Source organism: Stegastes partitus, unplaced genomic scaffold (assembly GCF_000690725.1).
Source record: "Stegastes partitus isolate 25-593 unplaced genomic scaffold, Stegastes_partitus-1.0.2 Scaffold326, whole genome shotgun sequence".
Taxonomy (NCBI): domain Eukaryota; kingdom Metazoa; phylum Chordata; class Actinopteri; family Pomacentridae; genus Stegastes; species Stegastes partitus.
Window position 1 is genome coordinate 7,212 of NW_007578057.1, and position 15,639 is coordinate 22,850.

At 42.0% G+C, this 15,639-nt stretch overlaps 3 protein-coding genes across 3 annotated transcripts in view; 1 reads left to right on the top strand and 2 right to left on the bottom strand.

The window, feature by feature from the left end:
• Positions 1–662, bottom strand: part of LOC103358679 (mucolipin-1-like) — a 6,600-nt gene extending 5,938 nt beyond the window's left edge. Inside the window, exon 1 of the mRNA XM_008283736.1 lies at positions 521–662. Coding sequence (XP_008281958.1) covers positions 521–563 — 43 coding nt within the window. The 5' untranslated portion in view covers positions 564–662. The remainder of the gene's footprint in view (positions 1–520) is intronic.
• A 1,581-nt stretch (positions 663–2,243) lies between these two features.
• Positions 2,244–6,359, bottom strand: LOC103358680 (trafficking protein particle complex subunit 5-like). Its single transcript, XM_008283738.1, has 3 exons — positions 6,276–6,359; positions 3,526–3,798; positions 2,244–3,435 (listed from the first exon to the last, which is right to left on the bottom strand). The coding sequence occupies exons 2-3, from the start codon at positions 3,793–3,795 to the stop codon at positions 3,139–3,141; spliced, it is 567 nt and encodes a 188-aa protein (XP_008281960.1). The 5' UTR covers positions 3,796–3,798; positions 6,276–6,359; the 3' UTR covers positions 2,244–3,138.
• Positions 6,360–8,489: 2,130 nt separating this feature from the next.
• On the top strand, positions 8,490–14,750 carry pglyrp6 (peptidoglycan recognition protein 6). Its single transcript, XM_008283739.1, has 5 exons — positions 8,490–8,559; positions 11,693–12,514; positions 12,624–12,834; positions 12,920–13,214; positions 14,663–14,750. The coding sequence occupies exons 1-5, from the start codon at positions 8,490–8,492 to the stop codon at positions 14,681–14,683; spliced, it is 1,419 nt and encodes a 472-aa protein (XP_008281961.1). The 3' UTR covers positions 14,684–14,750.
• The last annotated feature ends 889 nt before the right edge of the window (positions 14,751–15,639 follow it).

Genomic DNA, 15,639 nt, shown 5'->3' on the forward strand with positions numbered 1-15,639 from the left:
TCCCATTTAAAGGCTTTGAAACACAAGAGATAAGTCGAAAAATATGTCCTGAAAATACAAACAGAAGTAGAAAGAGTATGTAAACATTATTGAGTGTTGACTAAAGAAGTGAACAGCTGATCTAGAACCTGCAGCCAAAACAAAGAAGCAAGACGCTGGATGGACACGATGTGATGTCTTAACTTGGTGGGCATCTCACTCAAAGCATAACATTTAAATTATCTCATGAGCTTTTAGACTTTAGCAACATCTCCAGATGGTAATAATTAGAGGATTACATTCAAAGCTTGACTATGAGGCCTCCAGTGATCTGATGAATGAAATATTAACAAGACACCCCAGTGACAGTGACGGTCTCCTCCCGGCCACCCCTATTCAACTGTCTGGTTCCGCCTCTGCAATCACACCTTCCTAACACCCCAGCACCTGGTAATTAACAAGGAACCGACACTGACTCGTATCGGTTTCGTAGCAGAGAAAGGCTCGTAGATAAAGACAGACGACCGGTGTGTGGACGAACCTGTGGCTCCGTCCTGGATGCAGGTGTAGCTGGAAGCCGCCATGACGAGGCTCAGACGGTCAAACACATCGTATCCATGTTGTTAAAGCGGTGTTAGAGGGACAGCGACGGGACGCTCCGTGTCGCAGCGCATCGATGACACAGAGGTAAACACATCAGCACTTCCTGGTCGCCCACACGTGACGTCATCACGTGACCGACGTCCCGTTTGCGCCGCTGCTTGAAAAACAAAAGCTGTTGTCAAGCATTTTTTTTTTTGCTTTTTTTTAATGTGGAGCAATTGTTGAGATCCTTCACGAGTTTATTATGACATGACACGTGTTATATTTTATGACAGTTTTTATTTACAGATGAGTAAACACAATAACAACCAACAACACATTACAGCATTATGAGCAATATACACATGAGAACTGTCATGGTCCTTTAGAAAGAAAAAAAAAGTACTGATTTACATTTTTGTCTAGATGAGAAAATATCACTTATATCTGTTTATGAACCAAGATAAGCCCCAGACAGCTAGGTTAGCTTAGCATAGAGACTGGAAAGAGAGGGAAACCGTTAGCCTAGCTGGCACACATTTCTAATGGAGTTATTATTATCCATCCATCCATCATCTATACATCTTAATCCTCACTAGGGTCATGGGGGGCTGGAGTCTATCCCAGCTGACTCAGGGTGAAGGCAGGTTCACCTGGACAGGTAACCAGTCTATCACAGGGCTACACTTAGAGACAGACAACCAAGCACACTCACATTCACACCTACAGACAATTTAGAATCACCAATTAACCTCAACATGTTTATGGAGGAAAAGTGAAGGTGGAAAAGTGAAAAAAGACTTTAAAAGGCCTTTTAGAATTTCATGTTCGTGAACCAAACAATGTACAACGATCTGATGACGCTGAGGTTGTGAATTTTCATCTTTCCTTGACTAGTGGAGGAAGACTCAGATCTGTTACTTCAATAAAAGTAGCAATTTAAAGACACCTGGGTACAAGTACGAGTCCTTCATTCAAACCTTGCTTAAGTTAAAATATCTAAGTATATTCATCAAACTATCATTAAGTGTAAAAATGTTTATTACGAACCCAAATGGGCTCCATCAGTGTTCTATCTTTATACTACTGGATTACTTTCACTAATGGATTAACGTCCAAATAGTATTTAAATACATAAATTACTGAGGTAGAGGATATGAACTCATCTTATATGCTGTCAGGTGGCTGGCAGGTGGTCCCAATCTGCTGTCAAGTACATAAACTGTGAAAGTAGTGCAGTTGAAAGTAGCACAAAATTTAAATACTTAGCTGAAGTATTTTAGAAAGTATTTGAGTAAATCTACCTCATCACATTCCAATGTAATCATGGGTTTAACTTGGTTAACTCTAAACATAACAATGTCTGATAACCCCTGCTATAGTCTTAATATGAAAAGTTAACCCCTGGAACTCCGTCGATTTTTACACAAAGAATGTTGAATGGGATTCTGTTCTAAGTTAGAGGAACTAGTAGGACAGAGACGAGCCTGAACTCTTTACCTCTGGTTATTATAAGCATAATGGGACATTTTTGCACCAGCCAGGTCGGATACTCGTCCCGTTTCCAGTCTACACACTAAGCTAACAGGCTCTACGTGTCCTATACAGACAGAACATCAACCTTCTCATCGTTCTGCATGTTTTGAGAAATGAAAATAAAAAATAGCCGCATTTCAAACAGATTTTCTTTTGCATATTATTTATTTTGTGAACTGTCGACTTCTGCTCTGTACATTTTCTTGCCGAATGTTTCAAATCAAATCCTGGCAGTGAAATGCTGAAGTCATATTTTCCGTTGCCTTAAAAGCAGTCATATGTTCCAAAACATGCTCCGAGAATGTAAACTGCCTCGTGTTACTAGACACCTCAGATTTACACATGAAGAAAAAATAAAAAGAAGTATAAGAAAACAACCTCAGAGTCCTCAGCGATAGCCGAGGCCCAGATTATGACGTTATCTTACTGAGATGAAAGCTGAGATTGAACTGGAATGAAACAGAAAAAATGGAAAATAAAACATTTTGCAGCTCAAAAGATATCATGAGACTATTTTTAATGAACATCATCAAAAAGGAAGGATGTGTGACTTTGTTGGCCACCATGTAGTAGGTTGTTGTTCAGTTTAACTTTTAACTTTATTTGATTTATATCATTAAATAATTGGACCATATTTCAATCATTATTTAGTCTATAAAGAGCCCAAAATGTTGTTTAATTAAAATATGGTGACTAAGGTGGGCCGAAACATCTGAGATTCACTCATGGAACCAGCTGAATGTTGAGGTGGAAATCTTTTATCTGTGATGTAACCAAAAAACTGCAAAGTGATCGAAACAAATTCATGCGACTCCATGAGGTATAACAAGTGAGAGATGATCCACAAAACCAAATAGCTGCATCTGTTCTGCTCTACATGTGGCTCAGTGCGGCGCAGTCATTCATCCACAAAGTCATCTCATCAGTTATCACGAGGAAAATCAGCCACCCACACCTCAGGAACAAACACCAGCCGGGGCTTTGGCGATTCGTCCTCATCCGTTATCGGCTGAGATAACCATTCATCCCCCTCAGTCCTTCTTATCTGCCATCCAAAGCCTTGTCCCTGGCTATGACTGACTCGTTAAACTTGATCATCAGAGTGGTGCCTTTGTGCCAGTGAGCAGTGACCTTAGCGGGGAAGCCGCTGTGAGTGAGGATGGCCTCCACGATGCCCGCCGTGAAGGCGGCACAGTTCAAGCTGCTGTTCTCCTTCGGCACAGAGATGTACGCGTTGATAAGCGGCTCTTTCTCTATGATGTAATAGGTCTTGTCGTCGTCGTTGGCCTGCTCCAGCTTGTCCGCCTCCTTCCCGAACAAAGACTTCCACACATTGACCTGAAAGAAAGACAACTGTTAACTGGAGGTTCAAAAATAATAATAAAAAAAACGTTACTAAATCCTGGAACTACTTTCGCTCTTGCTGACCTTGATGAAGAGCAGCATGTTCAGCACTTTGGTCTCCCTCTTCCCGTTCTTCTCCCTCAGCACCAGCACATCCAGCATGCTGGCTCCCACGCTCTGGCCCATGTCTGCCAGCCGGGTCTGCAGCTCGGACACGGAGTACACTCGGCTCTGGCAGTACTGGACCATCTCAGAGAACAGCAAGGCGAAGGCGCTCACGCTGACCTCCGTCTTGGGTCGGGTCAGAGGCCGCTCCAAGATGTTGGATTTCCCTCGAGTGAACCTCGTGTCCATTTTCTGTTGGAGAGCGGTGACAGTCACAGGAAAAGGGTTTGAGTGATCTGAGATATTTGGTTGAAAGTAACAGATAAACACATAATTACCTACAACTGGTGAGAAAGCAGATGAAATAGATAAAAGCAATACATGTGAGGGGAGTATACTTCTGTGTGGCATCATCTGAGATCAAATGATTCAAAACTACATCACCTTGAAGGAACTGAATTACTTCTAAGTTGAAGAGTAAAGTATTTGCTCTGCTGTAGAAACTATCAGTTTAGATTAACATTAAAAATACAGAACTCACAGTAGGACCTCAATGCAAGCTTTATTTTTGAGATTTAAATCTATAATTTTTTCCCAATACGTCGTATGTCCATGTTTGTTTTGATGACAGACTCAGTCCCTCTCAGCTTGGAGGATACCAGTGTTGTGTACATTTCCTGGGACGTGTTCTGCCCTTCCATAGAAACATTTTTTTCCCCAACTACTCTCTCTGTGGGGTTGTGTTGCTCTGACTTTCTCTTTAAAACACAAACCAAAAGTGTTCTACTGGTTTCCAGTCAGGCGACATACTTATCCAGGTATTATTTTTCACCTTGTTCCTGTTTAGAAACTTCTGTGATTACATCAGTGTGCTTTGGATGGTTATCCTGCTGGAATATTCCTTATCTGCAGACTGGAAGTCAGCCAGTATTTTGGCTTATCCACAGACATTCACAGTCCATCTACATGTCATCTCCCAAACACCTTTTTCACTCATGCAGCCCCAGATTATCACACTCCCACCTCCATGCTTCACTGTCAGGACTTTGCCTTCACTGTGGTAAAACTTGTTTGACTCCATTTGAGCCAAACAAATTGGTTTTTGTCACATCGAATAAAAGAATGTGCTCCCAGCATTCGTCATGCATCTTTTTATTTTCTTTAACAAGAATTTTCTTCTGAGCAGCAAGCGGGGGTATGTTTCCTGGATGCCGTCCATGGAGGCTGACAGTATGCACTTCTCACTGTCTGAGCTGTCTAACTCCAAGTCTGAAGTACTTGCTCATCTGTTATTCAGAGCCATATTGTGCAAATCGCACACCGTCTGTGCAGCTCTGGGTTACCGATCTTCCTGTATCCACTGTAGTATCTGACATACTACCCCCACAAGTTTGGAACATTTTGACAAAGTGAACAGGTCAAAGGTTACTGAAGGAAGTTGTCTCATAGCCTAGATGTTAGGAGGTTACCCATATGGTTTGAGTTATTGGTTCTTAATTCGACAAAAACAACTCCCCTATATAAGTCAGTGGTTCTGTTTATTCTGGAGGGTGATTCTTTTTGGCTTTGAATCCTCTCACGGACTTTTTTCTATATCAACAAGACGGTATCAACGGAGAACTTCTTCAGTATCTTCACATCATCGCTACACAACAAAACACCACCACCTTTGTCAAATCTCACATTCTCATTTTTAACTTCGTCTGGGAGCTCTTTTCCACGTGGAGTCATAATGGAGACATGCAGATGGACACAGACAGTAGGTCCAAAACTGAAAAAATCCTGATGCTCACAGCTCATTTTAGAACTATATTCTTGCAGTTAAGCTCGCTGACATCACAGGTGTAAGTTTTGTGTCAGTGGTTACAGCTGTATTCACTTTTGCTGCATGAAGTTTCTTTGGAGTTGTATTTGAATTATAATCTATGACAGAAAAAGTATTTGCTTTTGGATTGTTCAAAAGAGGAAATACTGGATTGTTCAACGTCGATATAACATTGCAGTTATTGAGAGGTGATGCAATGAAGAATCATGTGAAATGTAAGTGACATCGCACAGGGCTGTACTCACTAATGCTGTGAGTAATGGATAAACTATTTAAAGGTCCATCTTGTGCCACAACAAGTGGTAGAAATACAAACCTAACCAGCTGATTATTCCTGTTAAATGATTTGAGCTGAACACACCTGCAGCTCATCCATCCGCCCACAACAACCCAACACACCCTACAGCTGGAATCACGTGATTACTTTAACATACAGCTACGAGAACACATGAAGGATACAAACTGGCGCTTATTCAGCTTCTATTTAATATTTAAAACCTTATTTTAAACACAGACTATGAAATTCTAGCATATTTGAGGCTGTTTAGTAAACAACAGGCTCGAATTAGCCTCTTCTTCCACCGTCAATATTGAGATATTTATTAATTCTAAGCGTAACAACACTCAATAGAAGCAAATCAGACATCATGTGAACTTTTAACAAGAACAAAGAGGCTGCTAAATGCTTGTGTGTTTCTGTTTCCTGTTCAAACCCAACAAACAGCTGATCGCAACTCGCTGCTAGCTAACTAGCTACCAATGCTAGCTGCTACATCCGGGACAGATAACCGTATTGGCGCTATTCAAGCAGTGAAAACACACACTTGTACTAACCAGGAACTGACAGCATTTGGTTAAAAATGTCCTGCTTTCATTAAGCAAAGTGTTTGACAGATAAACGCACCTTGTTGGCGTTAAACCGGCTGCTGCTCAGGTTCTGCTTCTTCTTCCTCTGTTGATGTCATTTGGGGCGGACTAAGCGCAGCAGCGGCGTGTTGCTGCCCCCCGCAGGCCGTGAGCGGAACTACACCGATACGGTTAAACGCAGGACAGTGGAGAGACTGAATCAGTTGTTGCTGCTTTAGGATGTTCCACGTTGGGTATTGATTTAAAAAGATGACCCGTGACTCCAGTTTCTGACAGCTCTGCTCGCACGAGTCCTCTGCCTGTGTGATGGCTTTTATTTTTTGAATCAGAGCATGATTCACAGTTTCTCCACAGATGTTTTTTTTCCATCAGGCTGCTTGCCAACCACTGCCAGCTCGTGATTCAGTGACCACAGTGCTCCACTTTTCTGTCCTTTCAGTGCCCTTAGTGCTGCAGTATAATCTGAGCATATAATTATCTTTTCTGGTTTGATTTCAGTCATCAGGCGCTCACAGGCCACTAGCTCTGCAGTGAAACACTGATCCATGATTGGACAGCCACTTTCCATGTCGTATAAGTAGGTTTAGAGTACTGAAGTCATCTCACGGGATCGCGTGTATCCTCCTTTTGGATTTGCTCTCGTATGGAAACATCAGGTGGTCACCACACGTGTGGGATTTATCAGGCTTTCCTTTCTTAACTAGCTTGCTCCTTCTCAGCATAAATGTAGTAGTAACATGTAGTTACTCCCTTTCCAATTCACAGAACTTTAATGTATGTTGTTGTGAATGTCTCGCTACATGTTCTCAGTGCTTTGGCCTTTAGAACAGAAGGAGCTTCTGTTCAATACACCTCACACCCATAATCAAGCACAGGTCTTATATTTTACCTATATCATCATCACTGTTCCCATTCATTTCCTACCAGACGTCACATGATGCTGATGACTGTCTTCTCTACATACACCCGCTTTTCAAAGCAGATGTCCAGAAATTTGAATGTTTTTATTTTGAATATGCTTATTCCAAACCTTGGGGTGCTTTCTTTGCAAAAAAACCCCCCAAAAAACAAAACAGATCACATGCTTTCACTGTGTAACTGAAATGTTAAAATCAAACACCTGCCAGATATTTGGCAGCACATTGCTTCCCATCACTGGTATTTAAAAGGGCTTGTAAATTACAGCTTTTAATCTGCCTAAGTGAGTGTATGAAAACAAACTTTTCTTTCCTTCCTTGATCTTTACATGTCATTTTTTATTTGTAAAAAAACTTTGTATCCACGCAAGCATCTGACAGTCACCTTCCCCCCTCAGATTTACAGGCTGATAAGGAAAAGCAGACATTTAGCTGCTCATCGAGAATTTTATAACCAGCAAGAAGTTCAATAAAGCAATAATCAGTGTGTCATTAGTGATACTGTGTTTGACAGTATCACTAATGACGCAAATATCCCCTTTAGTTTCCCTCCATAATGTTCCTGCTACTCATGAGCTAACATCAGAAATATTTTATTTTGTTCTCAGTTTATTACCACAAACACCACCTTACATTCCTTGTTCCTCCATCTAAAAGGTCAAATAGATTACCGGCAGTTCATTTTTGACCACTGTTATCTGCATCCCAGGCCTTCTGCAGCGTATTTTCCAGAGACAACATCAACTTCCTCTTCCTGTCATCGTGCAGGTTCTGTGACTTTCGCTGTGAACAGTTTGTGCACATATTTCAGCAACATCTATGTCATTTTCATTCAGTTTAATCCGACATATTTTCCTGTCAGTGCTGCAGAGAACACGTGTGAGTCATGGTTTTGGGATTTCCTCAGTTTTGTAGCCCGTATATGAATGAATGATGCTGTTAAAATTCAGAACATGCTGATTGCCTCAGAGAGGATTGCCAGTGATGTGCTCAGCAGTGATCAGAGATTATTCTCTGAATATTTGTTTCACAAGCGGTGGTTGCAGAAACGTGATGACTGACACTTTTTTTATTTTTTTGCAGAACTTGTGAATTTTTTGAAAATGTCCAAGTCGGACATCGGCGCCGTGCACAGGAAGGACCTCGAGCAGTGAGGACAACCCACTCAGGTGGCGCTTTCCCATGGCCTGCCGCACCAACTGATTAAACGTAGGCGTATCTACACATTGTGTGCAGATGTTGCATAACCACCCACTTATTGTGCACATAAATGCAAGGCAAACAACATGTTGCACACACTCGGAGTCGGGAGCTGAAGGTGTTCACGGCTCAGGATGGAGAACGGCTGCTGGAAACGGACCCTGACCTTTGCTTTGGTGCTGTTGGTCAGCACGCATGCAGAAGGTAACAGCGTTTGTTTATGATTTCAGCAGTTTTGTGATAGATCTGGAAACTGGATTGGCTTTGGTAGATGGAAAGTGTAGTTTTTTTTTTTGTTTGTTTGACTTTTACCCACAAATCTTTAGAAGATTGCTCTAATTCTGGACCTACTTGGCAAACAAATAGTCAGGTCCATATCTAAAACTGATAACACTGTAGAGTTTCAGCCATAATACTTCTATTAAGTAGGTTAAATTAGAACCCTGTAGTGTCTCGCTCTATTATTTTTACGAGCTACATTAAATTCTACCTCTATAGGGTTTCACTTTAATATAAATTCTACTCAACAAAAGGGACATTTTATATGATGTTTGTAGGTTTGATCCCTAACATGCAAATTGCTCAGATATAAATAGACTCTAAATAACATCACTGGGGCTTAACTGCGATGTTTTTAGTTGTGTTATGTTCCTTTGGTAACACTAATCCTTACCAGGAGCTCCTGCAGCGCAACAGCTGCTGTCGTAGATGTGCTATATGAAAACATTGTCGTGACTTGTCTCGACCTGACACGACTGTTTTCATCTTGTTTTTGTTGTCGGCGTGCGATCTTACACATTTGTTTTCTGATTTCACATCTGTTTTTATTGCAAATGTGTTTTCAAAAGGTGCCACACAAACAAAGTTGTTTTTCTTATTATTCAGGCATCATTTAGAGCAGAAATAAAAGCCTATATCCAACAAAACATCTGCGGCACAAAAATACACATCCTGTACATACGCGGCATCTGTTTCTGTTTTTAAACTGTCACGTCTGTACAAATAGTACAGCAGTAACTTCTTTATGAGGAGTTTAAATCAAATCTGCAGCCTAAAATCTGAGCGTTTTTCATCTGTCATTTCTCCACATGCTGCAATTTATTGATTTTCATCGGTTTCTCACCACACGATTGTTGTGACTAAAAGAATTCACAATGACGATATCGATCAAATTCATGTTTAACTGTGTTTCTTTGTCTCTTTCCGGCGATTGAATTACACACAAACTATGAGTGTTGAGGCGTGGTAGTAGCTGCTGCTGGATTATTTACTGTATTATCACATGTGTGTCATTAGACTGAAAGATGTTGGGAAACTATATAACAACTTCTGACACATATTACGATTTGATTCGTGGTCTAGATCTTTTATTTCATGTTTCAGTTCAATAGTCATATAGATTTGGAGCATCATCACATGACAAACCAGCAAAAGCGTGACTGTCCCACAAGGAGAATGGCATGAATTTCTAAAAGCTCTGATGCAGCAGTTTAAGTCCCGCGTCAGCTGAGCTTCATTATCCCTAATTGTAGCCTTTTGCAATTTGCTAAATGCATAATTTCACGCTACGATTGCATTTTTGAAATCAAAGAATCATTCATACCGCTCCAGCGTGGTCATAAAACACGATACCAATACTTCATTTGACCACAGCTATCATCAATACTGGCATATTGTGAAACTGGTCACTCTGACTTCCGCGGAAGGGATTTCTGTGGAACCATGTTTCATAACAACTTCAGTAGAATCATGATTCTTTGTAGGATTAAGGCAAATTAGTTCATAACAGTAGACTGCACCACAGAAATGACATAATTAAACATCAGAAACTAGCCCCAGTGTTAAAACTGAACATATCATTCCCAAAGTTAATGATCGTAAACAGGAAACAACTTCTGCAAAACACAGCGGAAGTCATTAAACTGTTCTATTGCTGCTGAAGCCGGTGAAGGAACAGTACATTTACTCAGGTGTGAGTTGGAGGTATTTCTAGTTGACTTGAGTCTTAAAACTTTTGTTTTCATGCCACTGTCTACTTCTACTAAACCTCTATAGGGTAAATATGGTACTTTTTATTCCATTACATTTATCTGACAGCTTTTCTGTGCACACAATACATTTGAATAACTACAGTTTACACAACTACAGCTGAAACAGTTAATCAGTTAATCAGTCAATCGACAGGAAATTGGCTACTGTTTTCAAGGCGATGGTGCTAACCACCGAGCCACCTAGCAGCTCCATTTCCAGCATGTTTTTAGGAATTCACTGTTCTAGAAATCAGGCTATCATTTATAAATGTCAAATCCCCCTCTGTAGAGATCTTTAGAGCAGAGATGGGAATAAACCTGGTGTGTATGGAAGCGCTACTGAAGTGGAGATTTTAAGTTTAGAGTAGAAGAAATAACTAATTTTGAGAAAACAGCCTTTAAATATATATAGTTCTTTGCACTTTTACAAAAAAAAAAGATAAAAAACTGGCGACCTTCTCGCTGTGAGGTGACGCTGCTAACCACTGAGCCACCTTGCAGCCCAGATAAGAATCAGCTCCACCTTAATTACCTACAACAATAAAATCTTGCTTTTACATTATTGCATTAGTAATAACAATAGAATGATATAATACACAACAATATCACAGTCACGGGGGCATTTTTAAGTATTTTTGCGTTTAACACTTTGAATACATTTTTGTTGTGATGTTTCTAAACTTTTATTAATGTTTTAATGCAGAACTTCTACTTGTACTAAATTAATTTTACAGTGTTTTGTCAGTACATTGACTAAAGGATGTGAATAGTTCATCCACCAGTGACTAACTCAAGCTAATGTTACGTCACCTATCAGCAGGCTAACTACCATTAGCCAGTTCAAGGTTCAAGGAGTCTTTATTATCCACGTGGGGTAATTTGCTCTGCAGCTATGCAGCAGTAAAGACAATCAATCCATGCAACAATCACACAGAAACAACAATAAATACCAAACAGACAAGAATAATGAAAGTGAAAGTAGAGCTACTTGTTCAGCAGAGGAGGGACAAAAGAACGTCTGTTAGTCCTGCATTTTGGCCGGATGTACCTGCACCCTGATGGAAGCAGCAGGAACCCACAAACCAACGGGCGGCTCTGATCTGTTCTACCTATATTGAAACACTCTGAACCACTGGTGGCAATACGTATGTGATCATTTTTCCACAACTAAAATGCTCCAGATACTTAGCTTCACTATTCGCCTCACTATTATATTCCAGGTGATGCCAGTGTATAAAATTAACCCATGATGAGGCTGAAGACATGGGTTCTAGTCTCAGTGACAAAACATTTCTGTTTGTCTCCAGCTTCAGTCTCCAGGCGCATGGAAGACTTCATCAAAGCAGTGCAGCAGGTGGAAGACGAGGACCCTGGGTCGGAGCCAGTAGCTGTGCTGAGGAGGCTGCGCAGGGCGGCCGGCCTTAATGATGCATTCATCCAGCACTACCTTGCAAACGCCGACTCCAGCGGTCCTGAACTGAATGCCAACCTCTCCGATTACATCAGCGCCGTCGTTCATCACAGAGTGACCGAGGACGGCAGAGAAGAAGGAGTGGTTCTGACTCCTGATGGGACCACCGTGGCCCTCAGGCAGCTCCTCCTGGGCATCGAGGCTGGTCTCCTCTCCAAAACTGAGGGCCGTGTTCGAGGTCTCTACCAGCTCACTCTGGCCAAAGATCTCGGCCTGTCTCTCCGCTCTTCTCTACCACAGCGCCTCGGGCCAGATGGCTGCTGGGACAATGTGACCTCTCCTCAAGTGTTCACCCTCTCAGACAGCCCCTCTCTGCTCACCACCGCCCAGGTCAACGGGGGGATGGACGGCGTGGTGTTGGGGGTGTCGGTCTCCGCCAAATCCAGACGACCCCTCAAGCTCAGCAGTCTGCTGACAGAGTACTACTGCCACCAACTGGACAGCAGAGGGCTGGACGCCGCCCCACGCCTCATCAGCCGACGCCGCAGGGAGAACTTCAAAACGCTGGTCCTGCCTCCAGTGTTGGTTCGACAGGTGGGGAAATCAGTGGAGCTGCAGGAGAGACTGACCGGACGCTCCGAGATGGAGGCCAAGACGAAAAAGCAGCTGATGGCCGTGGTGAAGGAGGGAATGAAGGAGTTTGTCCATATGTACATGGGTGAGCACGAGACCAAACCGCAGAGGAAGTGAAAGAAGTCAAAATTCCAATAATCTGATTACTTCATTTCAAATTACACGCAGCATGATCACACGTTACTGTGTTTCAGATTGTCCACCCATCGTCAGTCGCTGCATGTGGGAAGCCAAACCGTACAAAGGAACGCCCACCAAACTGTCTCTGCCTCTGTCCTACTTGTTCATTCACCACACGAGCACACCGAGCCAGCCCTGTCTCACCTTCGAGCAGTGCTCTGAGGACATGCGCTCCATGCAGCGCTTCCACCAGGAAGACAGAGGCTGGGATGACATAGGATACAGGTAGAAAACAAAAAGCTGTTAGCACATGTCAAAATTTGTGATGAAAAATCTCTACAACTTCTAAGATCCTCTGTGCTTCTAAAAGCTTTGTGGCAGGCTCTGATGGAAACATCTACGAGGGCCGAGGGTGGCACTGGCAAGGAGCCCACACCTTCGGACACAACGCCGTGGGCTACGGAGTCTCCTTCATTGGCGACTACATGAGCAGGTTGCCCTCTCAGCAGTCCATGACGCTGGTCAGAGATCAGCTGGCGTCCTGCGCTGTCGGCGGTGGGCGGCTGGTGGCTGATTTCATCCTGCAGGGGCACAGGCAGGTGGTGAGCACCGATTGTCCTGGAGACGCCTTCTATGCCGAGATCAAAACCTGGGAACACTTCAGGGTACGTAGAAGCACTGGTGTATCAGCAGGTGTTGTGTGGGCATAAACCTGGTCTGCTGAGCTCTGATAGGAAAATTAAACTTAAATATGCTAAAAAAAACAATACAATGGATTCAAGAAATATCCAGATCCCTTCTTGTTTCACATCCTTTAACTTGCCATTGTATCCCAAGCCATATGCACTGTTAACAGTACATATTTGACGACTGTCTTTCTTCACTATTTGACATTTTGGACATTAAATCCAGACTCTGTACGGGACAAATAACACCAATCAAATGCACTGCTCTAAGTGGCAAAGTCTGAACTTATACATAAGACTTTAGTGACCCTGTGACCCTTCCATTAGCATTTCCATTGGGTTGCCATTTTTGTTTGTCTCTGAAAGTTCTTATGAGAAGGGTTGCTGGGAAATTTGTGCAACACACTGATAATCCTTGTGGAGGCCTAACAGTTGGTCATCCAGCCCCACTGAGGAACTGAGGAAGACGAGTCAGGGAGAAGACCAACGAGCCAACACCTAAGAGAACCTCAGAAGGTCTCTAGATCTTAGCAGGTCTCCATCAATCAGACATTTATGGTACAGCTCCACAGAAGCCACTCTGATAAAAGGCAGCCTGCTTGGAGTTGAGAAAAGTCTGATGATGACAGAATAAGAAAAAGGAATTATCTGGTCTCTAAGAAGAAATAAAAAGCCTTTGGGCCAAGCACTACATCTAACAAACACCCGGCACTGCTCATCACCTGATAATACTGTTCCTACAGTGAAGCACGGCGGTGGCAGCATCATGCCATAGCAGCAGGAACAGAGAGATAAAGATGATGAAAATGAAGGGATGGATGACTGCAGCGTCAAATACAGAGTGGACCTCTCAACCTGACAGTAGATCAGTGGTTCAATGGCAAGTCCTTGATTGCCTTAAGAGAGACCTGAAGAGGGCAGTTCACAAACACCTTCCATTGAATGTAAGAATAAACTGCTCACATTCAGATGTGTAAAGTCTGTAAGGACAAGAACCCCCAGAGCTGTACCGTCTGCCAAAATGGCTTCAACAAAGTCCTGATGTAGGCTTTTAGAAATGAGACGTTTCATTCTGGGTTACTGAGTGTCGATTGATGGACAACTTCATGCAACTCTACAACACAGCGTCCAAAAAGAGGTCTGGATACTTTCTGAATCCACTATAAGTAAGATAATAGTTACTTTAGGACCCCTCAGATTTATCTTGTGATCGTTTGAGGCAGTCCGACCCTAAGCTGGAAACCACTGTACTAAACTACTATAGATAGTTAGAATTTAGTTTTTCTAATCTAGTTTTTTCTTGCCAATACTTCATCTGGACTGCATACAGGACGACTACTAATGTTGTTTTCACATAGTTGTATTTCTGCTTCTATTAATCGACTGTTTCATTGTTTTCCTTCATATCTATTTCCTTTTTCTTTCAGGAGGTCAAGAAACAAGAATAATTTCCTTGACAAGAGGAAGAAGCTTCAATACTTCAAAACAATGACATAATAAATCATTGTCTCATTCCGTCTGTGCTAGCTGTTGGCATTTTATTTTACTACTGCAACTAAGTACGTTTATTGAAGAACTGTATTTGAATACTTTAGTTTTATGCTATTTTACACTTTCATTACATTTCAGAGAGAAATGTCAGACTTAGGGCACTACATTTACTTCACCACTATACGTAGTTTGCAGATAAACATTAAGCACCAGGCTGGTTAGTTGATTGATAAGGTGTTGAAGATGTAAAAAAAATAGTTCAAATTAGCAATTGTGGGCTTTTAAAAATATAATCTGTTTTAAAGCAGTACCCGCAGATGTATCCTGAAACACAACCACCAAGGAAAAATAGATTTTTCATTTATTAAGCAAAAATAACAACAGATGTAATATTCTTCTGTTGAAACATTAAGTACATCTTTGGACTCAGGAACCAGCATTTAGCAGAAATAACGTCTTTTATGTGTTTTGCATTATGCTCTGTCGGCTCGCTGTGATCTCTGACCACTCTTCTGTGCAAAATTCCCTCAGCTGCCAGATATTTGAGGGTTTTCTTGCCTGTTCTGTTTTAAATCACACACAACTTTTAAAGTGGATTCGAATCTGGGTTTGATTAAGGCCACTTCTGAGTCGCTCCTTTGTGGATTTGCTGTCTGCTCATTATCCTGTTTAAAGGTCCACTTCTGGTTCAGCTTCAAAATGTGGGACAGATGGTCTCTCATACAGAACGTATTGTTACATCAGTGGACATCTTTGTTTTCTTACATTGCAGATAAGACACCAATACCCTGATGTACTCTAAGTTTAAACAAACATTGAATACGTAAAGCTGCCCGGTCCCCGAGGCGGCGAAACAACCTCGAACCAGAACATTTCCCCTAAAATGCTTCACAGTGGGAGGTCCTTCTCCTGT